Raw genomic sequence first — 25,021 nt, 5'->3', positions numbered from 1 at the left:
TTTTAATCTCCTTTTCCTTATTTCAAGGGTTGACTTTGTTTTCATTGTCAAAATCTTACCATTTGAAAACCCTAGATCAGGATCAAAATCCAGAGGACATAACAACATTTCCAATTTGGGGAAAACATTTGAAACTTCCGATCTATAGGGTTGTCTTTCCTCTAACATTTTAAGCATATAATCAGTATTATCAAGCAAAGGAAAGCAAAGAAACAAAGCTAGAAGTAATATGAATCTAGAGAAAATGTTAGTTAAAATAAGATAAATTATCTTGGATTAAAAAATTATTCATTACAAAAATATTCTACTGGCTCAGACAGTTGTCAGTACTACTTGATGAAGACTGTTGTTAGCACTTCAAAGTGAAGATCTATATTTGAAGTAATAATCTTCCAATATAATGTCAAGTATAGTTTCTTAAAAAGTTTATTGTTATACATATTAAATTCTTGCAATAAGAATTTCAAATGGGGACCAAGAATGGGTATTCTTCTGTCCCTACTGGATATGCTTCTAAAATCCTCAAAGAGAGGGTTCGCTGGTTTTGGCAATGATATGGAAGAATGGGTACCAACATATGTTGCCGTTAGCTATGCAAATTACTAGTACAGGCCAGGTGCAGTGGCTCATGCCTGTAATCCCAGCACTTCGGGAGGCTGAGGCAGGTGGATCACCTGAGGTCAGAAGTCTGAGACCAGTCTGGCCAACATGGTGAAACCCCGTCTCTACCAAAAATACAAAAATTAGCCAGGCATGGTGACAGACACGTGTAATCCCACTCGGGAGGCTGAGGCAGGAGAATCGCTTGAATCGGGAGGTGGAGGTTGCAGGGAGCGGAGATCATGCCACTGCACTATAGCCTATACGATAGAGGGAGACTCCATCTTCAATAAGTAAATAAATAAATTACTAGTACAACCTTTCTAAAGGGCAATCCAGGACCATGTTTCAAAATGTTTCAATGTGTTTAACCTTTGATCCAGCTGTCATACTTTTAGAAATTAATTCCAAGGAAATCATCAGACAAGAAAATAAAGAAGAGAAATACTGCATTATTTATAATGATGAAAATTATTTACAACAATGAAAAACTGGAAATACCATATCATAGGGATTGGTTAAATAACTTATGGCACAGCCATGTAATGTAATGCTATACAGATGTTAAAAGAAATGAAGTCTACTTATATCTACATGTATAGACATGAAAAGATAAAAGATGTCCAATACATTTTATAAAACAGTATGTATAATGTGATTCCATTTATGCTAAAAAAAATAAAAACCCAAATCATTCTTCATGTATACAAAGTGACAGGATAAAGCTTTCATTTTCTAAAATTCAATATAGTTTCTTTATTTAAAATGCTTTTAAAATGGCAAAATGTTGATAATTGTTCAAGCTGGGTGGTGGCTAAATGGGGATTTACTGCACTGTTCTCTTTACTTTTATACACATGTGAAATTTCCTAAAACAAAAATTATTATTTTATTAAACACCACCTTGTATTATGTTGTAATTTTTAAGGGATTTTTTTAAACTGCAAAATAAAAGGGAGGTAGAAAAAATTCTGTTAGTCCAGGCCTTTGGCAAAGAAATAAAACCAAATGCTAATAAATTCAAAATATAGTCTAAGTGATTCAACCCTATTTTGAATCTGCTTACAAATGCTAATAAATTAGCAAAGCATTAATCATACAAAACAGATTTTTGTGCTGATAGTCACATCTATGCCAACAATTAGCTTGGACTTAGAGGCAGCAATTATTTCATAAGCCCAGAACAGATGTATGTATTATTTAGAGAGGTGACCAGAAAACAAGTAGAAAAAGCAAAAAAAAAGCAAATTTCTTTAAAAACTCTTAAGATACAATAAATGTTAATATTCAGAGTTTCCACATTGACATCTAACATCTCAGACAAATAAGGTGAAGCTACACAGTGGGTTTGATTTAGATGGAAACTTCTTTGACAGAGGTAATACTGAACAGTGCCAGGAGGTGAGGCAACAGTCTCCTTTGCTCCAAACACACTGAAGGCAGCCAAACTACCAGGTGGGTTCCTCTGCCCAGCTCAGCTGATCAATTCCGCCTTTTTAACCTCCAAGTCAGCTTTTTCTCTGGCCTCCCTCCCCTTTTCTTGGCCTTTCATAGACTTTGTAATGTGGCACCTGCTCTTGTGTCATGTATGTATATTCTTCCCAGGGTTTCTAAAATTTTTGAACAATATGAATATCACCCATGTCACATAAAAATTCTTAATTGCATGCACAGTATGATTGCAACTTTGTGGAAATTACATATATGTGAACAAAGAGGAAGGAAAACAACAAAATGAAACAGTTTTGATAGGGTAGCAGGGTTGTAAGTGGTATTGTTTTGTTTTGTTCATTTTTAAGATTTCCTTTAAGGAGGTAAGGTTGCAGTTACAATATTGAAAGTTTGGTTTTACAAATAAGTAAAAACAAAACAAAAAAATTTTTAAAGACTGAAATGTATGGGGCAATAAGGGAACTAAAAAACCTCTCATGTTGACAAATGGCTATATAAATAATCTGCTCCTTGACAGTAAACCAGTCAGTAAACCAGTAACTGTGAAAAAAAGTCCACTGAAAGAAGCATTGCTGCTATATGTTATGTTGTCTGCATGTCTGACATAAGCCGTGGAGCCCTACATGTATGGCTGAGGTTTTTGTTGTTTGCTGCTGTTTTAAGGAAAGAAAGCCAACCAAAAAATGTAAACGATGTAAAAAAAAAAACAAAAAAACAAACAAAAAAAACTACTATTGACCAAGGGAAAATATTTAAGCTAATAAGGAAATACCTGATGCCTATGAGACCATGAACATTCCAGGAGGATGAATTCTAAAGTTAAGGTTGACAATGGTCTCTTTGATATGACAGCAAAAGCACAGGGAACAAAACATCAACAAGTAAGACTATATCAAACTAAAAAGTTCTGTACAGGAAAGGAAACAATCAACAGAGTAAAAAGGCAAGCTACAGAATGGGATGAAATATTTGCGAACTATACGTTTGGTAAGGGGTTACTCCTACAACTCAACAGCAAAAACCCTATTAACCCAATGTAAAAATGGGCTAAAGACCTGAGTAGACATTTCTCTATTCACAGAAATGGCCAACAGGAATATGAAAAGTTGCTCAACATCCCTAGTAATCAGGGAAATGCAAATCAAAACCCCGATGACGTATCACCTCACACTTGACAGGATGGCTGTTATCCAAAAAACAAAAGACAACAAGTATTGGCAGGGCTGTGGAGAAATTGGAAACTCTGCATACTGTTGGTGGGAATGCAAAATGGTGCAGCAACTCTGCAAAACAGTACAGAGGTTCCTCAAAAAATTAAACATAAGATGCCAGGTATGGTGGCTTACACCTGTAATTCAGCACTTTGGGAGGCTGAGACATGCAGACTGCTTGAGCCCAGGACTTCAAGAACATTCAGGGCAACATGGCAAGACCCCATCTCTACAAAAAAATACAAAAAATTAGCCAGGCCTGGTGGCGCATGCCTGTGGTCCCAGATACTCAGGAGGCTGAGGTGGGAGAATCACCTGAGCCTGGGAGGTGGAAATTGCAGTGAGCCGAGATCATGCCATTGCACTCCAGCTTGGGCAGCAGAGTGAGACCCTGTCTCAAAAAGTAAATAACTAAATAAATAATTAAACTGTCATATGATCCAGCAATCCTACTTCTGGCTAATTACTCCAAAGATTTAAAATCAGGATCTCAAAGAGATATGAGCCCTCCCATGTTTACTGAAGCATTATTTACAATAACCAAGACATGGAAACAACCTAAATGTTCACTGACAGATGAATATGTAATGAAAACATGGTATATACACACAGTGGAATACTATTTAGACTTTTTTAAATAAAAAAGGGCATTCTGCAATATGTGACAAGGTGGATGAACACTAAGGACAATGCTAATGGAAATAAATAGGCACAAAATTTCAGTTAAGCAAGATGAATAAGCACTGAAGATCCACTGTACAACACTGTACACATAGTCAACAATAATGTATTGCATACTTAAAAATGTGTTGGGCTGGGCATGGTGGCTGACGCTTGTAATCCCAGCACTCTGGGAGGCTGAGGCAAGCGGATCACTTGAACTCAGGAGTTCTAAACCAGCCTGGGCAACATGGTGAAACCCTGGCTCCACAAAAATTAGCTGGGTGTGATGGTCCCCACCTGTAGTCCCAGTTACTTAGGAGGCTGAGGTGGGAGGATCACTTGGGCCTGGGAGGCAGAGGTTGCAGTGAGCTGTGATCACACCACTGCCCTCCAGCCTGGGCAACAAAGCAGACCCTGTCTCCAAAAAAAAAAAAAAAAAAAAAAAAAAAAAATCTGGTTAGAGGGTAGATCTCATGTTAAGTGTTCTTACCACAATAAAATAAAAATCTTTTTAAAAAAAAGTTCAGGGAGCTCATTCTTACCCCAGGCCTATACAAGTATGGACAGATCAAGGTGGTACCAAAGGAGAGAAATCACAAACAAGAAGGAGACTGGCTTAAATACAGACTTCTCTTCCTCTACCTCTAATGCAGGAAGAGGGATCAGGTGGCAAGGTGTCAGGCTGAATTGCCAAGGTCAAGTGGAAATGACATGACTGGCTGGGGCTGAGAAAACTGGCGTAAGGCAATGGAGACTGAGCTCTGCAGTAGCAGCAAGAGGAGGGACTCCCCAGTGATCGCCAGGGTTCTAGGCAGAGTTACAGAGAAGGTAGTGTTCCTATCAGAGATCTCCGATTAGTCCCTAGGTATCAAGGTCATCAGGTGACCCTCCTCCTAATTCATTCTGTAATTATGTTCTCTATGTGCCTGATGATCCAAATCTATTACCATCACCACTACTCCCAACCCTCAATCCAAACTAAGAATCACTATAGTCATCCCAGATAGATATTGATCCCAAAGCAGCAAATGACATGAAGTTGGGAATGAATGACTGTGTCATAATTGGGTTTAGGGATATAGACCAGGGAACCACAGAGGACAGTGCATGAAACTGGCCTTTCATCTCTCGTGCCACCGTTTTCCTGTGTTTCCTGGACCCTGCATCTCACCTCTCAGGGAGAAGCCTCATGCCTGCTGTGCAGAGGATGTAAAGGGGGGTCTCCTTGTGCTTCTTCACGGGCACATGAGCAGCAGCAAAGCTCAGCAGAGGACGAAGGTAATCACTGGCATGTTCTGGAGTGTCTGCCATTGCAGAGATTCCTTAAGTTAAAACAAACAAACAAAAAAGTTTCTTTAAAAAGCAGCTCACATAAGACTCAGGAAACTGATGCCCTATAAGGTTCTCCTTAAGGTCCTAAACATTTATTTATTTGAGAGGTAGGGGGTGACAATGAATGAGACATCCCTCTCATTACCCAGACTCTCAAGAAGAAAAGGGTAGCTTGCTTTCTCCTTCTTTTCTCTCCTCTTTCATGCCTTAGAAGAGATTGACAAAATATATTCTGATGTGATGAGTACCTGGCTTGATTTTTTTAACCACTGGTTGGCTGTTGCGGTCTCTCATCTGTTTGATGTCCAGCAAGTCATGGGGGTTCCCATTATGTCTTGGCCAGAAATAAACAAAAATCCGGGAACCACTGCTGCCACAGTCAACAACAAGTCCATAATTCAGATTTGGGTCTTCAGTGTCAGTAGCTTCAAGGTCCCCTACTCGAGCCAAATACCTAAGTCAGGCAAAAAGAGAAATCAGTGCTAAGCAGTCAGGTCCATGAAAGGCACCCTCACTTACTTCATTTGTTCATGAATCTTCATTAAGTGCCTACATGTGCCAAGCGCATGGGACTACCAGTCCTAACCAATGAGTGAAGCAATATTGACAGATTTACTGATGTGCCTGAGACAATAGCTGGTTCGCTTGCCTAGAGGCCACTGAAATTAGATGACTAAAAGATGTCCCCATGTGTGGGGGCAGCTCTGAAACTGGCTGAGGTAGCAATCTTTTTTCTTTTCTTTTTTTTTTTTTTTTTGAGACAGAGTCTCGCTCTGTCGCCCAGGCTGGAGTGCTGTGGCCGGATCTCAGCTCACTGCAAGCTCCACCTCCCGGGTTCCCGCCATTCTCCTGCCTCAGCCTCCCGAGTAGCTGGGACTACAGGCGCCCGCCACCTCGCCCGGCTAGTTTTTTGTATTTTTTAGTAGAGACGGGGTTTCACCGTGTTAGCCAGGATGGTCTCGATCTCCTGACCTCCTGATCCGCCCGTCTCGGCCTCCCAGCAATCTTTTTTCAAGCATTAGAGCTTGTAGGCCTGAATAAATAACTTTTTTTTTGTTATATGCCATTAAGTTGTGGGGTAGCTTACACACACTAGATAACTGAGACAATCTTAATCACTTCTTTTCTATCTTTCTGTAGAGATGCATCCAGAATATTGTGGAACGATTTCTCATGTAATGTGTTTCTGGGAGGTGATTTTGTTTTGTTTTGTTTTGGTTTTTTGGTTTTTTGAGACAGAGTCTTATTCTGCCACCCAGGCTGGAGCACACTGGCACGATCTCAGTTCACTGCAACCTCTGCCTCCCAAATTCAACCGATTCTCCTGCCTCAGCCTCCCAAAGTGCTGGGATTACAGGCATGAGCCACTGCGCCTGGCCTGGGTGGTGATATTTTTGATTGGGCTTTTTGGTTTTGCTTTTTTGCTTTTTGTTTTGTATTTATATTGCTAGAATTTCATTAACTAAAAATGTAATTCATAAAAACAATAATTATTCTTTTCTACAATCATATATATATATATATATATATATTTTTTTTTTTTTTTTGAGATGGAGTCTTGCTCTGTCTTCCAGGCTGGAGTGCAGTGGCGCGATCTCAGCTCACTGCAAGCTCTGCCTCCCGGGTTCATGCCATTCTCCTGCCTCAGCCTCCCAAGTATCTGGGACTACAGGCGCCCGCCACCACACCCGAGCTAATTTTTTGTATTTTTAGTAGAGACGGGGTTTCAGTGTGTTAGCCAGGATGGTCTTGATTTCCTGACCTCATAATCCGCCCACCTCAGCCTCCCAAAGTGCTGGGAATACAGACGTGAGCCACTGCGCCTGGCCTAAATATTTTATAAATATAAAAAGACTGATCATAAAATATGTATAGGGTATAAAGAATAACAATAAAACAAATGCCTGTGTACATACCACCAAGTTTAAAAAATAAATTACACTTAAAAAAGAAAATTCTTCTTGGCCCCTAGGACATTAGTATTTTGTGTTGGAATTTTTTCAGATTCTCATTCCAAGATATCTGGCTGGCTGACATAAGGAAGATGAAACAAGTAAAGGTGTTCCATGAAACACATCAAGGTCTGAATCTCAGCTCTATTGCTTTCTATGCTGTGTGACCTTAAGCAAGTTAATAAACTCCTCTCAGACTGTTTTCTCATCTGTAAAACAAGGAGAGTGAAGGGTATCTACCCTCACAGAGATCATACACATAGCAGAACTGTGTTGCCGCTGTTGTTAACAGAATAATCATTGGGAAAGCAAATAGTAGATGACTCTGAGGAAAAAGGCTTAAAAGTTCAGAAAATAAAGAAGACTAAGAGTTGATTAAAATAATTCTGATCACTTGGCCAGGCATGGTGGCTCATACCTGTTATCCCAGCACTTTGGGAGGCTGAGGTGGGTGGATCTCCTGAGGTCAGAAGTTCAAGACCAGCCTGGCCAACATGGTGAAACCCCATGTCTACAAAAAATATAAAAATTAGCCAGGCATGGTGGCAGGAGCCTGTAATACCAGCTACTCAGGAGGCTGAGGCAGGAGAATTGCTTGAACCCGGGAGGCAGAGGTTTCGGTGAGCTGAGATTGCGCCACTGCACTCTCGCCTGGGTGACAGAGCGAGACTCTGTCTCAAAAAAAAAAAAAAAAGTTATCTGCCCTGCTCATCCAACATTGTCTTCAAAGCCAACTCCTAGACCTCCAAGGCTCTTACACAGAACCCCTCAGAACCAGTTTTTGTGATGTCTGAAGCTAACAAAATTTGGAAAGCCTTTTAAAAACAAGATTCAGCATTACAAATACAAAAAAAGCCCATGTAAGTGAAGGGCTTTAAGGTATAGGGATCATTAGCTTCACAGTAAACCCACCCCCAATCAGAATAATAAACCACGCATCATGCTCCTGAAACCAATCTAGCCAGTGTTTATTGGTGATTTCACATTGTTAGACAAACCACACAGTTCCTTATTTGGGCAGAAAAGCAAACTTGATAAAAAGAAGAGCATGTAGAAATAATTCTGAAATAAAAAAGTAGAGTACCTTTCCTATAGTACAATGCAAAATGCATTTTTTTTTTTAAAAAGAGAAGAGCAGGTAACTAAGCTTCAATATAATGTTGTTAATTATTACTGAGAGTAGGGGTAGGTAGAACTTTTTTTCTGGATCTGAAATAGTAGTGAGTTGAGGGAAATGAAGCAGATGGTAAAAATCTGTTACAAAACAGAAAGTTTCTAATCCTAAAGATTCCATTTCACCACATATCTTCCCATTCTAATCAAATCACTGGGCTGAACTGGGCTAGAATCCACCAATCAACTAGCAACAGCTCACTTCTATCACACGAGAGCTGCGCAGAAGTCTGGGTTCAAGTCACAGAACTCTTGCAAATACTGACCTCACAAGAGGCCAAAGATAAAAAAGAAACAGGCAAGATAATCCACCCCCATTCCAAAGTGACTTTTCATTTCCAATTACAGCAATCTTTCTATTTCACATGCTTCACAGAATCTTCCTGCTTCCCTTCTTTGAAAACCACCCACTCTGCTTGTCTCTTTCAAGATTCTGGATCCCATCCCCTTCTGAATAATGAATAACTTTTCTCTAGTGCACTGGTTCTCAAATTTGGGGGCCTTAGGACTCCTTTGTAATCTTAAAGCTTATTGAACCCCAAAGAGCTTTTGTAGATATAGGTTATATCTATCTATATTTACTATATTAGAAAATAAAACATAAAAATGTTAAGTACTTATTTCATTTAAATAAAATAAATTCATTACATATAAATATATTTTTATAAAAATAAGCATATCTTCTAAAACAAAAAAATAGAAGAGTGGCATTGTTTTATAATTTTGCAAGTATCTTTAGTAGCCAAACTAACAGAAGACCCTAGATTCTCGCATTTACTTCCGTATTCAATCTGTTACAATAAATCAAAACAATATTGAAAATTGAATATTTTCAATTTTCACACAAATTGAAGCATTTGTGTGAAAATCCAGCCTCACACAGACACACTGTTGGAAACATGAGGAGTATTAAACAGCCCTTTCAGATCATTCTGAATATTCTTTGATACTATACTAAAACTCAACAAGTAGCGTTTCTTAACGATTAGTTGCGGTTGGGCACAGTGGCTCATGCCTGTAATCCCAGCACTTTGGGAGGCCGAGGCGGGTGGATCATGAGGTCAGCAGATCGAGACCATCCTGGCTAACATGGTAAACCCCGTCTCCACAAAAATACAAAAAACTAGCCGGGCATAGTGGCGGGCGCCTGTAGTCCCAGCTACTCAGGAGGCTGAGGCAGAAGAATGGCATGAACCTGGGAGGCAGAGCTTGCAGTAAGCCAAGATCGTACCACTGCACTCCAGCCTGGGCGACAGAGCAAGACTTTGTCTCAAAAAAAAAAAAAAAAAAAAAAGATTAGTTGCAATTGGAATCTAAACCCCTCCCTGCCCCCCAAGAAAAGATGAGTTGCAATTGGAATCTAAAAATTTTTCATACTCTGTTACATTAAAATCCATTAAAAAACACAGGTTTACCATGCACTTTGAATGGTTATCCATTAAAAAACACAGGTTTACCATGCACTTTGAATGGCTATTATCCAAGCATGATTTCAAAACATCATCTATTGGAAAATATTGGTTCACTGAGTTATGCAAATCTTCCTAACATTGATACATTTCATTCTACAATCGTTAAAAAAAAACACATTCATTAATATCACTACCAATCTTACTCAAAACGTCTTTTAAGTATTGGGAAGCCATCCAATTCACAGTGGCAGATATAGTTTTCCAAAATACTAATTTTCACTTGGAAGTTCAAATTTTAACATTGGCAATAAATACCAAAAACTGTTTTTCATGAAGTGACAGATTTATTTCATTCATTTTCAAGGATATGTCTATAAAATACGCAAGTATTTTGGGAGTCTGTGAGGGTGAAACTATTTTTATAATAATACTAAAATGTTATTTTGCCTTTTAAAACTATGGTTCAAACATATAAAATTTACCATTTTTAAGTGTATAGTCAGTAGTATTAAGCATATTTACATTGACTCTGAAACCATAGTTTTTCTGGCAGTCATTCTTTTAACTAAAAATAGTGTCCCATGATAAAAGCAGCTGGGTTTACCTCATAATTCAAAAAACTGCCCCAGTGCTTTTACTCTAGACAACTTCAGTATATAGCAGAAGTGCTTAATACCTATTTCCCCTTTCATCACATAGAATATTGAAAAGATATTCATAAGTGGAACTGAATCTTTTCTTCCAATGCAATTGTGTGGCAATATAGAATACAGTAACTACTAGTACAATGTGGTGCCTCTATCTTGATTTGAGCTAAGGCATTATTAGCAGTTTTACCTGCCATTGCTTTTGCACCATCAAAGCAAGTATCAATCAACTCAGTGAAAAAGGCAAAAGACATGACTACAGTCAAGAGATGGAAGCGACCCAAATGTCCATCAATAGATAAATGGATCCACAAAATGTGGTATATGCATAAAATGAAATATTATTCCGCCTTAAAAAGGAGGAGATCCTGTCACATGTTACAACACAGATGAATCTTCAGGATATTATGCTAAGTAAATAAGGCAGGCACAAAAAGACAAGTACTGTATGATTCCACCTATATGAGGTATCTAAAGTAGAAACAGAAAATTTAATGGTAGTTACCAGCAGCTGGCTGGAAAGAGAGAGAAAAGGAGAATTCATTAATGGGTACAGAGTTACGATCCACAAGATGAAAAAATTCTGGAGATCTGTTTCACAACAATGTAAATATGCTTAATACTACTGACTGTACACTTAAAAATCGTAAATTTTATACGTTTGAACCATAGTTTTAAAAGGCAAAATAACATTTTAGTATTATTATAAAAATAGTTTCACCCTCACAGACTCCCAAAAGTGTCTCAGAGACCCTCCAAGGGCCACTAAACACTCTGAGAACCACTGCTCTAATACAACCTTCCTTTTCTCTTTAACATCCATCTGCTTCTCTACCTACTCCTTCCCCTCTCCTGTCTCCTTGGACATGACTTCTCAGTTCTTAAAAAGCCACTACTCAACAATGCTGACTGGTAATTTCCACAATGATTTGAAAAGGCCTCTTCCTTCTGTTCTAAAATGTGGACATCAATATTCCCTGTTTGTATTTCAGTATGAGCCCCTAAGATTTCTTTCATATTTGCTTGCTGTACCTGTTTAGACCATAAATTTCTCAAGAATAGGTACCTTATCTATAGTACCTTGAGAGTGTCACAGTGTTTCTCACGTTTCTCTGCCCAAACCATGTATCAAATAGTATTGATTGGTTTGGTCCTAGAGCTCACAAAATGGAGCTGTTGGTCTGTTAACTCCTCCATGTCTTTGTACAGCTCTACTCAAAATCAACTGGTCTCTTTCTTGGAAAGTTTTAATTGCTTTCCAAACAAAGTATCGTTATCCTCTCTGATTCCTGCCAAAATAAGCAACTTTACAGCTCCAGTTTTGGTGCAACTCAACTTTTCTTTCTCTTCCTTTCAAAGTCTCTATGTGTGCTTCGGCTAAAATGTCAGCTGACCTTAGATCACTAGAGAGGAAGATAGGCCTAAATGGCATTTATGCAGTGGAAAGTCTCCATTTTTCTCATTGTGCATACAAATGAGTAACTAAAGAACAGTTTCCCCTCTGGGCAGTAACCACATTACCTTTTTCTGGAACTCTGACCTCTTATGACCTAATCAGGCTTCTTACCCTTTTGACCAACTAGAAGCCTTCCTCTATTTAGGCTCCTAACATGAATGGATCACCAGACCTTTCTTGCATTTTTTCATATATAGTTTTTTTTTTTGTCATATGTAATTTGTAGTCATGGCCTTAGCCATCACGGTCAATTACTTACATTGCTGAACCCTCCTGTTTTAGTGATGCCACACTAGCCAATCTCTAAAGAGGACCAAAAGCCCAAGAGAAAAGTCTCAAAAACCTTCGCATCCCTCACATCCACCTTCCCCAAAGAGGTCTGATTCACCATCACACATACTCACCCCAATACCATACCCACACACACACACTCTCTGTTTAAGAAATATGATTTCCTTCTAGTCACTGCTGAGTCAATGAAAAGAAAGTTACCCACAAATATATCACCTAAGGTGGAATTGGAAGACAATGGCTTTTCACTGTCATTATCCTGAAAGCATTAACATCATTAGAGCTGTAACTGAGCAAACCATTACCCAGCTTACAAAATCAAAACTAATTATACCACTTTAGAGTTCAAACAGAGCTCAGTGATGGGCCAAAAGTCAATTGAAGTAGCCCCCATGAGTATGGGGCTACTAATTCTTTGCTGAATGTCATCATACTCTTCAACTCTGTTCAAAGTTCAGAACCAAATGTAATTATATTACAGTTAAAGTAGCTGTGCATGACTGATGATAGTAATACATACCCAGAAAAGTATATTGTAAGATTACTAACTTACCTCCTAACAGGATTAATCAGAGCAGTCAGGAACATCTATAATTTAAAGTCCTGCTCAAAACACTACAAACACCATTAAGATCAAATAAATGGGCTGGGTGTGGTGGCTCACACCTGTAAGCCAGCACTTTGGGAGGCCAAGGTGGGTGGCTTGCTTGAGCTCAGGAGTTCGAGACCAGCCTGAGCAACATGGCGAAACCCCATCTCTACAAAGAATATAAAAATTAGTCGGGTGTGGTGGTGTTTGCCTTTGGTCTCAGCTTCTAGGGGGACTGAGGTGAGAGGATTTTGCTTAAGCCTGGGAGGTTGAGGCTGCAGTGAGCTATGATCACACCACTGCACTCCAGCTTGGGTGACAAAGTGAGACCCTGTTTCCAAAAAAAAAAAAAAAATCAAGTAACTGAATAAATGTGGGACAGACACAGTGGCTCATGCCTGTAATCCCAGCACTTTGGGAGGTCGAGGTGGAAGGACTGCTTGAGGTCAGGCGTTCAAGGCCAACCTGGGCAACATAGTGAGACCCCTGTCTCTAAAAATAAAAAAAATAAAAAAAATTTAGCCAGGCACGGTGGCATGCACCTGTAATCTCAGATACTAGGAAGGCTGGGGCAGGAGGATAGCTTGAGTCACTCTATAAATAATAAAATAAACGTGAATAAATGCTTTCAATTTCACCATAAAAAAATCTCTGAACTGTTCTATTACACATAAGAACCCAATCATTTCATCTGTATATGCTAAAGAGCATTCTAACCAAAAGTAATCCCTCTCTTTGACTTGCTTTAATTAAACAGAATTGAAACACCTATGGAAGGCCAGTACCAAGCCAATTGCTGACACAGAACCTCTCATTCAGTTATTTCCAGATGGTAAAGGAACATGAAGGCACCACCTTTCAATAGCTACAAAAGACATTCTTCAGACAATAGTTCACCCAGACAAAATTTTACCCACTAATGAAGATAACAGTGAGGCTACCAAAAAGTGAACAACATTAAACATGAATGTGAAAAAGGAAAGGTATTAAACAGAACATTTAAGAACAGTTTACCATAGTGTCTTGTACACTATGTATACATGCTAGAAGTTCCTCTTACATAGTCATGCACTGCATAATGACGTTTCAGATAACAGCAAACCACATGTACAACAGTGGTCCCATAAGATTATAATGGAACTGAAAAAATTCCTATTAATGATGTCTTGATGATCCTGACCCTGTGCAGGCTTAGGCTAATGTGTGTGTTTCTGTTTTCATTTCTAACAAAAAAGTTTAAAAATTTTTTAAAAATAGAAAAAAGCTTATAGAATAAGAATATTATAAGGAAAATATTTCCCTACAGCTTTACAGTATTTTTGTGTTTTAAGTTGTGTTAGTCCAAAACAGTCAAAAAGTTTTTGAAAATTTCAAAGTTTAGAAAATGGAAAAGTTACAGCAAGTTAAGGTTAATTTATTATTGAAGAAAAAAAAATTTAAATAACTTTTAAATAAATTTAGTGTAGCCTAAATGTACAGTGTTTATAAAGTCCACAGTAATGTCCCAGGCCTTCACACTCACCACTCACTCACTCTGAGAAACTTCCAGTTCTGTGAGCTCCATTCATGGTAAGTGCCCTATACAGGTGTACAATTTATTTTATTATTATTTTTTGAGACAGGGTCTTGCTCTGTTGCCCAGGATGGAGTGCAGCAGAGCAATCATGGCTCACTGAAGCCTTGGCCTCCTGGGCTCAAGTGATCCTCCCGCCTCCGCCACCCAAGTAGGTGGGGCTACAGGCATGCACCACCACACCCAGCTAATTTCTAAATTTTCTGTAGAGATGAGGTTTTACTATGTCACCTAGGCTGGTCTGGAACTCCTGGGCTCAGGAGATCTGCCCACTTCGGCCTCCCAAAGTACTGGGACTGCAGGCTTGAACCACCATACCAGACCCAATTTATCTTTTATACCATATTTTTACTGTACCTTTTCTATGTTTATATATATTTAGATACACAAATACTTACCATTGTGTTACAGTTGCCTATAGTATTCAGTGCAGTAACGTGTACAGGTTTGTAGGCTAGGAGCATATACACCACACAGCCTAGGTGTGTAGTAGGCTGTACCTCTAGGTTTGTGTAAGTATTCTATGATGTTTACACAATGATAAAATCACCTAATGACGCATGTATTAGAACATATCTCGATCATTATATAACACGTGACTGTCTGAAAAATTAATAAATTTTAACAATTACCCAGCATCCACAGCAGAGATTAAAACGTGGCACACTTAGCACTGTCAACAGAACTCTGTGAAATGATGAAAATGTTCTCTATCTGCACCATCCCATATATCCACATGTGGCCACTGAGCATTTGAAACGTGCCCAGTCCAAGTGAGGAACTGAATTTTGTTTCATTTCATGTTAATTTAAATTTAATTAACCATTTGTGGGTAGTGACTACCCTATTTGATACCACAGTGTAGACAGTAACTGTTGAATAAGTAAACAGATAAATGAATAAATGGATATAAGATATGTATTAAGTCTGAAGAAAATATTGGAGCATGTCATATGTGGCACGTGCCAGAAAAACAGTTGATTAAAACACACATCTCCGCCGGGCGCAGTGGCTCACACCTGTAATCCCAGCACTTTGGGAGGCCGAGGCGGATGGATCATGAGGTCAGGAAATCAAGACCATCCTGGCTAACACGGTGAAACCCCATCTCTACTAAAAATACAAAAAATTAGCTGGGCGTGGTGGCGGGCGCCTGTAGTCCCAGCTACTCGGGAGGCTGAGACAGGAAAATGGCGTGAACCCGGGAGGCGGAGCTTGCAGTGAGCCGAGATCAGGCCACTGCACTCCAGCCTGGGCGACAGCGAAACTCCGTCTCAAAAAAAAAAAAAAAAAAACCACACATCTAACACAAGTATTATTCTCAAAAACAGCCCTGCTGTGCATGTGTAGGGTCAGGGAATATGTGGTAAATCTCTGCACCTGCAGCTCAAATGAGCTGTAAAACTAAAATGGCTCAAAAAAAGTTTATTTAAAAAAAAATACAGTTTTGGATTCTATCCTTACTGACACCCCATCTCTCTAAATTTACTTTTTTTGTATCAAATAAATTCTAGTTCTGATGCAAACCTCCTACTTTCTCTTTCCAGAAGCAATATGGATATGTGTTCACAATAAGGAAAAAAAATACAAGTCTACTTGTTTCAATTATTTCAACCCACCAAGTATTTATTGGCGCTGACCACCTGGGATACAGTGATAGACAAGAATTATCAGATCACTCTGCCTCCCACATACATTTAAATGCTTTTACCTCTCTCCATCCTCTTGCTGCCACCCAAGTTCAGACGCCACCCAAGTTCAGACCACAATCATCTCTCTATTGAGGTACAGTCCTGGACTTACAATGGTTCGACTTACGATTTTTCAACTTTATGATGGTGCAAAAGTGATGCACATTCAGTAGAAAGTATACCATGAGTATCCACACAACCATTCTGTTTTTCACTTTTAGTACAGTATTCAATAAATTACATGAGACATTCAACACTTTATTATAAAATAGACCTTCTGTTAGGTGGTTTTGCACAACAGCAGGGTAATGTAAATGTTCTGAGCACCTTTAAAGTAGGCTAGGCTAAACTATGACATTTGTTAGGACAGGTGTATTAAATGCATTTTCAACTTATGATATTTCAATTTACATAACCCATCATAAGTCAAGGAGCATCTCTAGTCCAATTACTCTCCCTGCTTTCTTTCTTATTCCTCTCCAATTCATTTTCCACAATCCCACCAAAGTGAGCTTTCTTTAAGAAGCAGTTCCAGCTGGGTACGATGGCTCATGCCTGTAACCCTAGCACTTTGGGAGGCCGAGGCAGGTGGACCACTTGAGGCCAGCGATTCGAGACCAGCCTGGCCAACATGGTGAAACCCCATCTCTACTAAAAATACAAAAACTAGCTAGGCATAGTGCTACATGACTGTAATCCCAGCTACTTGGGAGGCTGAGGCAGGAGAATTGCTTGAACCTGAGAGGCGGAGGTTGTAGTGAGCCGAGATAGCGCCACTGCACTCCAGCCTGGGTGACAAAGTGAGACTCTGTTTCAAAAAAAAAAAAAAAATTAAAAAGCAGTTCCAATCTTTTCACTCTTCAAAACCTTTCAAAGCCTTCCTTCTGCCCTGAGGGTAATGTCTAAACTTTCTAAAATAACTTAACAGACTCAGTTTGATCTAGCTCTCCAGCCATACAGCTCACCATTCACTCCCTAATTGTCTTTAGCCATATTAACTAACCTACATGGAATTCCATAATTAGACCATGTTGTCTTCAAGTGAGAAATTATGTGCAGGTCTGTCAAGAAAATTCCATAAGCATTAAACAAACTCAAATTATGGATTTAGGTCTCCAAATTTAGTACATTTCTTAAGGGCAGGTTGATTACTATAATCATCCAAACAGTGTTTCCTCTTCTCAAAGGAGGAAGTCGAGGCTGGCATGGTAGCTCATGCCTGCAATCCCAACACTCTGGGAGGCCAAAGCAGGAGGATCACTTGAGCCCAGGTGTTCAAGACCAGCCTGGGCAACATAGTGAGACCTCCATCTCTATTTCAGTAACATTTAAAAAAAAAAAAAAAAAAAGAAAAGAAAGCCAAAAATACAAATGAATAGGGCTGCTAGAAGAAGGCAAGGCTGAAAACATAGGCTTCTTGAGAAAATGTGCCAAAGTCTCTGTATCTGGTGTCTGATGCCTATTATCGTCTGCACATAGTGGCTGCTGAAATTTTTGTTGAATGAATGAATGAATTAATGACCAAAGTGAATGGGAAATGAGAAAATCTGGGGACAGAATCCAGAAATAAAAAGGAGAGTAGGCATGTGTCCCAATTCTGACCAAAAAAGATTCCAGGAAATGGTCATTAGAGGTTTCTGGCAAAGCTCTTCTCCATTCTTAGAAGAGTCATGGAAAGCCTTTCTGTCTCCTATGCGACATGAGTGAGTATATATGTTGCCCTGGTTGTTACTGTCTGCTGTTTTTCTTCTTCTTCTTCTTCTTCTTATTATTATTATTTTTTTGAGACAGGGTCTCACTTTGTCACCCAGGCTGGTGTACAATGGTGTGATCCTAGCTCACTGCATTCTGTACCTCCCCAGGCTCCAGTGATCCTCCCTCCTCAGCCTCCTGGGAAGCAAGGACTACAGGTGCATGCTACCATGCCTGGCTAAGTTTCGTATTTTTTTTGTAGAGACAGGGTTTTGCCATGTTGCACAGGCTGGTCTCGAACTCTTGAGCTTATGCAATCCACCTGCCTCCACCTCCCAAAGTGCTGCGATTACAGGCATGAGCCGCCATGCCTGGCAGTCTGCTGTTTTTCAACCATTAAGTAAACTGACACTGTGGACAATAGACAGGAGAGACACAGCCTCCCATCCTGTTAGCCAGTGTTGAACTTGTAGTCCTTCTACCCCTGGACTTCCAGGTATGTGAGCATTCTTACTGTTTAAGTCAACGTGGGCTGTTATTTGCAGCCCAAAGCCTCTTAACTAATACATATCTGAGAAGCAATAAAAAGAAAATTTAGGCCGGGCATGGTGGCTCATACCTGTAATCCCAGCACTTTGGGAGGCTGAGGTGGGCAGATCACAAGGTCAGGAGATCGAGACTATCCTGGCTAACACGGTAAAACCCCATCTCTATTAAAAATACAAAAAATTAGCCAGGCATGGTGGCATGTGCCTGTAGTCCCAGCTACTCAGGAGGCTGAGGCAGGAGAATCACTTGAACCCGGAAGACAGGATGCAGTAAGCCGAGATAGCACCAATGCACTCCAGCCTGGGCAACAGAGTGAGACTGTCTCAAAAAAAAAAAAAAAAAGAAAAAGAAAACATAAATATTTTTTAAATGAGGCCAGGCACAGTGGCTCACATGTGTAATCCCAGCATTTTGAGATGCCAAGGCAGGAGGATTGCTTGAACCCAGGAGTTGAAGGTTATAGTGAGCTATGATCGCACCACTGTACTCCAGCCTGGGTGACAGAGTAAGACTGTCTCTAAAGAAAAAAAATGTTTTAATAAGAAAATCATGTTGAAGATGATGAACATAACATGCCATTATTTAACTTTGTAGCTTCATCAAAAACTAATCTCAAAAAAATAGCAAAATAAATCACTGCTATAAAGAAATATAGACCTTCTGTGCAACTGGTATAGCTAAAAGTATATCCAATAATTCAGATGTACTATCCGTGAAAAAAGATGTCAGACTTTCACTGGATGAAACAGTAGATTAAACACTACAGAAAAAAAATACTAACAAATTTGAAAGCAGCAAAAAAAATCCGAATGAAACACAGAGAGAAAAAAGACTGGAAAAAAAATAATGAACATCAGTATGCTGTGGGAAAACATCACATGGCTCAATATACATGTAACTGGAGTCCCCAGAGGAAAAGCAGGAGAAAACAAAAAAAAATCTGAAGAAGTAATGGACAAAATGTTTCCAAATTTGATTAAAACTACAAATCCATAGATCTAAGAATCAACAAATCACAAGCACAAGAATCATGTAAGCAGGGCACGGTGGCCCATGCCTGTAATCCCAGCACTTTGGAGGCCGAGGTGGGAGGATAGGTTGAGGTCAGCAGTTTGAGACCAGCCTGAGCAACACTGCAAGACCTCACCTCTACTAAAAATAAAAAAAAATTAGCCAGGTCTGATGGCATATGCCTGTAGTCCCATCTACTCGGGAGGCTGAGGCAGGAAGATAGCTTGAGCCCAGGAGATTGAGGCTGCAGTGGGCTATGATTTCACTATTGCACTCCAACCTGGGAGATGAGCGAGACAGTCTCAAAAACAAAAAATAAATAAATAAAATCATGTAAAAAACAACATCAAAGCACATCACAATCAAATTGCTTAAAACCAGTGATAAACAGAAAATTCTAAAAGTATTCAGAGAAAAAAGACACATTCTATACAGAGAGAACAAAGATTAAAAGGACAGCAGACATCTCAGAAAGAATGCAAGCCAAAAGACAGTGAAGCATCATCTTTAAAGTAATGAAAGGAAAAAAATGATCAATCTAGAGTTCTATACCCAATGAACATTTCTTTCAAAAGGAAAACAAAATAAGGACTTTTTCAGTCATATAAAAGTTGAAAGAATTTATCACCCACATACTTGCTGTACTAGAAATGCTAGAGAATGTTCTTGAGGTAAAAGCAAATATGAAAATATGGGTCCAGATGGAAACATGGATCTACACAAAGGAAGGAAGCAGCCCAGAAATGGTAAATATAGACAAAAGTGACTCCATCTTGGATGCTAATCTGCCATGTTAACTTCTGACTAGCCCCAGTCCTGTAAATGCCTCTTGATTCCTGCTTTATTTACTAGTGTAAGAACATGTCAACCTTGGCGTTGGCACACAAATGACAGGATATGGCACATGCAGCATTCTTGCCTGCTCTGGAGGGCTGGCTTTAATTGTCTTGCACAGGGTGCATATCCCATTTCCCTGTACTATATAAGCCCTGGGTCTCGGGAGTAACAGTATGGAGATCTACCTGTCTTGCAGCTACCCAGGACCATGCTTCTGTCTGCAAGTTCCCTCAATAAATCAATCAATACCAACGAACAATTCGCCTGCCTCCTCCTTTTGTTTCTTGGTCCCTTCAGCATTCAAGGGTCATTTTGCTTATATGACCATTTCAGGCAACAATATGGTTAAATATATAAGCCTTTTTTTTTCTTATATTGAAAAATCTCTTCAAAAGATAATTGACTATCTAACACAAAAATAATGACAATATATTGTGAAGCTTATAACATGTAGAAATAAAATATATGACAATAGCACAAAGACCAAGAGGAAGGGAGGAATGAAAGTATACTGTTGTTAGGTTCTTGTTCTAGATGTGAAGAGGAGTAATATTACTTGAAGGAAGATTGTGATAATTAAAGATGACATTATAAACTTTAACCACTAAAAAAAAAGAAAAAGTTATATATAATAAGCCAACGTGAGAGATAAAATGGAACCATAAAAACTGTACTCAACTGAAAAGAAGAGGGAAAAAGAGGAAAAAGAACAGGCCGGGCGCGGTGGCTCAAGCCTGTAATCCCAGCACTTTGGGAGGCCGAGACGGGCGGATCACGAGGTCAGGAGATCGAGACCATCCTGGCTAACACAGTGAAACCCCGTCTGTACTAAAAAAATACAAAAAACTAGCCGGGCGAGGTGACGGGCACCTGTAGTCCCAGCTACTCGGGAGGCTGAGGCAGGAGAATGGCATGAACCCAGGAGGCGGAGCTTGCAGTGAGCTGAGATCCGGCCACTGCACTCCAGCCCGGGCGACAGAGCAAGACTCCGTCTCAAAAAAAAAAAAAAAAAAAAGAGGAAAAAGAACAAGAACAAATGTGACAAATGAAAAACAAATAGCAAGATTAAAACTAAACATACTAAATAATCAGATTAAATGTAAATAGCCTGAACACCCCAATTAACTGCAGAGATAGTCAGATTGGATTAAGAAACAAGACTCAACCAAACACCGACTACAAGAAGCCCACTTATATAAAGATACCAATAGGCTAAAACTAAAACTATAGAAGAAATATCTATCATGCTAATGTTAATCAAAAGAAAGCTGGAGTAGCTATAGTAATACCAGACTAGTAGATTTCAGAGCAAAGTATATAATCAAGAATAAAGAGAATCATTTAATAATGATAAAGGGGTCCATTCGTAAAGGTATATTACAGTCCTAAATATTTATACACACAATAAGTTTCAGCCCACCAAAACAAGAAAATAGAAAGATGCCTTTCATGCACTATCAGTATTCCTGTACCAAACTGAACATTGCCAAAATGGGGCTCAAGATATTCTTTATGTAATAAATGGCATGCAATTTTACTAATAAAAGTACAGTATCACCCAAAAGGGTCAAAGTTAGTAATGTGTTAAACGGCTCATGAAAATATTTATGACTTCAGTGCCAAAATCTAAAGCTGACTCACCTTTCATATTGCCTATCTCGTGGTAATGAAGCACTCCAATGTCGAAAGTCTATGATTAACATAAGTAAAAGGAGACAGGATATGAAGAAGAGTCCCAGGAATGCTACCCGCTGACGGAGAAATGGACTCACTGTGGGCACAGTGAAGTACCAGGAGGCTGGGCAGAGGTAGGAAAAACTGATCCTGAAATTAGACAAACATTAGTAAGTCTGAAACATTTCTACAATTGAGTGCTTAAAAATCGTTTTTAAATTGGATAAAAGCCCTCCTAATAAAGGCAAAAATCCATGCCAACAGAAGTCTAAATGTTCTTTTCGTCTCTAATTTTAGAAGTTCATGGTGCTTCTACTATATAAATCAGAAAAGCCTTATCTGCCCTTTTTCCAAACTGCACTTTTGAGTGCAATTCAAAGACTTAATCTCATGTTAGTGAAAAGATCACCAGTCTTCCTGGGCAACCTCATAACATTGGAGAATCACAGCAACTACAATATTCCCAACCAAGAATGCTGTCAAGAAACAGGATGGTCAGAAAATTTATTTAACTGATTTTTAAAATGTTTTATCAGATTATATATGCACATAGCAAAAGACAAATCAAACAGTTTAAAAGGATATATTGTATAGTGAAAAGTGATTCTTGCCCTGACCCCATAATCTCTCTCTCAGAGGCAACCATTGCTACCCAGTTGCTGTGTAATTTTTTTTTTTTTTTTGAGATGGAGTCTTGCACTGTTGCCCAGGCTGGAGTGTAGTGGTGCAATCTCGGCTCACTGCAACCTCCACCTCCTGGGTTTAAGCAATTCTCCTCCCTCAGCCTCCCCAGTAGCTGGGATTACAGGTGCCCACCACCACACCCGGCTAATTTTCGTATTTTTAGTTATTTTTAGTAGAGGAGGGGTTTCTACTTGGCCAGGCTGGTCCCAAACTCCTGACCTCAGGTGATCCACCTGCCTCGGCCTCCCAAAGTGCTGGGATTGCAGGCGTGAGCTACCGCACCCGGCCGTTGCTGTGTATTTTTCCAGGGATATTCTACGGATACACAAGCATAAATATACACCAATATATTTACAGTAATATATCTGTGTGTGTATGTGTGTGTGTATATCCATTCCCTCGGTTTTACACAAATGGTAGTCCACCATACCTGCTGTTCTACATCTTTCCCCCACTTTATTTGATAACTGTCCCTTATTGGTGCATGTAGATCCACATTAATATTTTTTAAAAGCTTCAGGGTATTATAATGTATGGATAAGTGTATTCATCTGTGAAGTTCACTTTCTACATTGACTCAAAAGGACCTCGGTCTGTCTGCTTTTAAAGTTCATTGCAAACAAAAAACAAAAAACTTCTTTGTTTAACCTCCTCAAGTAGCACCTAGCCTTGCTCAGATGCAAATCTGAACCAATGTTACAACCTTGTACTTTACAGAGCTGAGCAAGCCGACTCACTCCACCACCCCGGGCTACGGGCTAGAAACTATTATTTATCAGCCCTCGCAATAATACAACTTTGATCATCTCTGCATCCAACTGACCAGGATACAAAGTCCAAGTGCAGCTCCAGGGCAAACCTCACTTGGGACAGCCTCCCAGGGCCCCCCAACCTGCCTGCCATCCTCTGCCGTGCTCCCAGCCGGAGAGAAAGTGTACAGCCTTACCTAGCCATGGGTTCCTTTCGGTGGTCTCAACGCCTGTCACCTTCTTTTTCTTTTGCCCTGAGAAGGTGGCCTCCTTGTCCCAGGCATGTCCTACGTCTGCAGCCTAGAAAGATTTGATTTCAGGCTTCTGTCCGACTGAGCCCACGAGACAAGACCTCCACGGGAATTCCACGGCTCCCACCTCCTCCCCAGGCTCCCACTCCGTCTGCTCTGGTTCCTCAGGCCCAGGGGACCCCACCCAGGCATCCTGGAAGCGGGGCGTTCTCGTGGGCCAGCTCTGTCCTCTAGGAACCGGTCGTCCCCAGGTGGCGGGGTGTGGGTCCCGCTTCCTCTCCCCGTCCCTCCGGGTCCCACAGCCCTCTCGCGCCCACACTCACGGGATCAAGCGGCCCGCCGGTTCCTTCGGCACCGCTCGGTTCAGTCCCGAGCGGATCCCCGCGGCCCCTTGCCCAGCCGGAAGGAGGGCCCGGGCCGGCGGCGGCGCCACGTCCCCAAGGAAACCGCAGGGAGCCAATGACTGACAGAAGACCCACAGAGAGGGGCCGGCTCTTCAGGAGCCGAACCGGGGGCGAACCAGCTCCGTCAGCAGCACGTCCGTCCGCCAGGGTGGCCAATCCCCTAGACCGGTTGGCCTCTAATGCCCGCCCCGGGACTTTGAGCCGCGCCCAATCGGAAAGGCGTCGTACCGAGGCTCCGCCTGCAGGGCCCGCGGTGAGCTCACAGGTGAGTGGCGCTGGGCGGCCCTGCACTCGCTGCCCTCCCAGGGCCGCGAACTTTCGGCCGGTTGCTTTCTCCACGGCCGCTGCTGGGACAGAGTACCTCCGGTGGGTGGGTTTCGGGGTGTTCGCGACGGAAGCGTATCCCTTGCCCATAACCTATTGTTGGTTTTGTGCCCACTAACCCTCCCTACCAGGATGGCAGTTCTCCCACCTTAAACCTTCCCTATCACCTCCCAAACTGATGCCCCGTGAGAAAAACATAAATTGAAGACAATGACGTTTACACCAAAGTACTTATGTCCATTCATTTGTTTACACCAAAACCTTATGTCTATTCATTAATTCACTGAATGTCTACTAATGTCAATCATCATGAGTTTCTGTGTCGCCGCCCTCCTTGACCTTACAGTAACACAAAGGAAACGACGCGCGCGAGCGTGAGTGTGTGTGTGTGTTTCTTTCTTGCTTACACCAGCCGTTATCTCATTTCCAGGAGGACGGCATAAAGTCCAAGCTCTTTCCAACGTGGCACTTCCATTGCGCCCCACAATCCGCCCTACCGCGTCCTCTGCGGCTACTTGCCTTCCTTACCACGCTCCAGCAACCCGCCCTGTTTTGCTCATTCTGCCCCTCCACATGCTTTGAATAACCGTCCCGGCCCTTAGCCAAATCACCTCCTCTTCATTCCTTACCACCCATCTTAAGGGTCACCTTCCCCTAAAAGTCCTGCTTGACCTACTATACCTTCTTTATACATGCCTATTGTTTCACTTAGCACATTGAATTACAATTATATGTATGTGTCTGTCTGTCCCACTAGACAGAATATCCTTGAAGGCAAGAACTATCTGCTTCCACATATTCCCA

The 25,021-nt window shown here is 40.6% G+C and overlaps 2 protein-coding genes across 4 annotated transcripts in view; one reads left to right on the top strand and one right to left on the bottom strand.

The window, feature by feature from the left end:
- LOC126963392 (cytochrome c oxidase assembly protein COX15 homolog) overlaps positions 1-7,307 on the top strand; it is a 62,238-nt gene extending 54,931 nt beyond the window's left edge. Inside the window, exon 9 of the mRNA XM_050805714.1 lies at positions 7,263-7,307. Coding sequence (XP_050661671.1) covers positions 7,263-7,292 — 30 coding nt within the window. The 3' untranslated portion in view covers positions 7,293-7,307. The remainder of the gene's footprint in view (positions 1-7,262) is intronic.
- Positions 1-24,027, bottom strand: part of ENTPD7 (ectonucleoside triphosphate diphosphohydrolase 7) — a 56,384-nt gene extending 32,357 nt beyond the window's left edge. The window contains exons 1-5 of one of the 3 annotated variants that reach the window (XM_050805709.1): positions 23,813-24,027; positions 23,436-23,538; positions 21,773-21,955; positions 5,507-5,712; positions 5,098-5,248 (exon numbers count right to left, since the gene is read on the bottom strand). In XM_050805709.1, the coding sequence (XP_050661666.1) occupies positions 5,098-5,248; positions 5,507-5,712; positions 21,773-21,955; positions 23,436-23,443 (548 nt within the window). In that variant the 5' untranslated portion in view covers positions 23,444-23,538; positions 23,813-24,027. The remainder of the gene's footprint in view (positions 1-5,097; positions 5,249-5,506; positions 5,713-21,772; positions 21,956-23,435; positions 23,539-23,812) is intronic. The other 2 variants (XM_050805710.1, XM_050805711.1) reach the window with 2 other exon arrangements.
- Positions 24,028-25,021: the final 994 nt, after the last annotated feature.

Source organism: Macaca thibetana, chromosome 9 (assembly GCF_024542745.1).
Source record: "Macaca thibetana thibetana isolate TM-01 chromosome 9, ASM2454274v1, whole genome shotgun sequence".
Taxonomy (NCBI): domain Eukaryota; kingdom Metazoa; phylum Chordata; class Mammalia; order Primates; family Cercopithecidae; genus Macaca; species Macaca thibetana.
The sequence above is the reverse complement of the archived record's forward strand: the minus strand, read 5'-3'. Positions and strand labels throughout refer to the sequence as shown.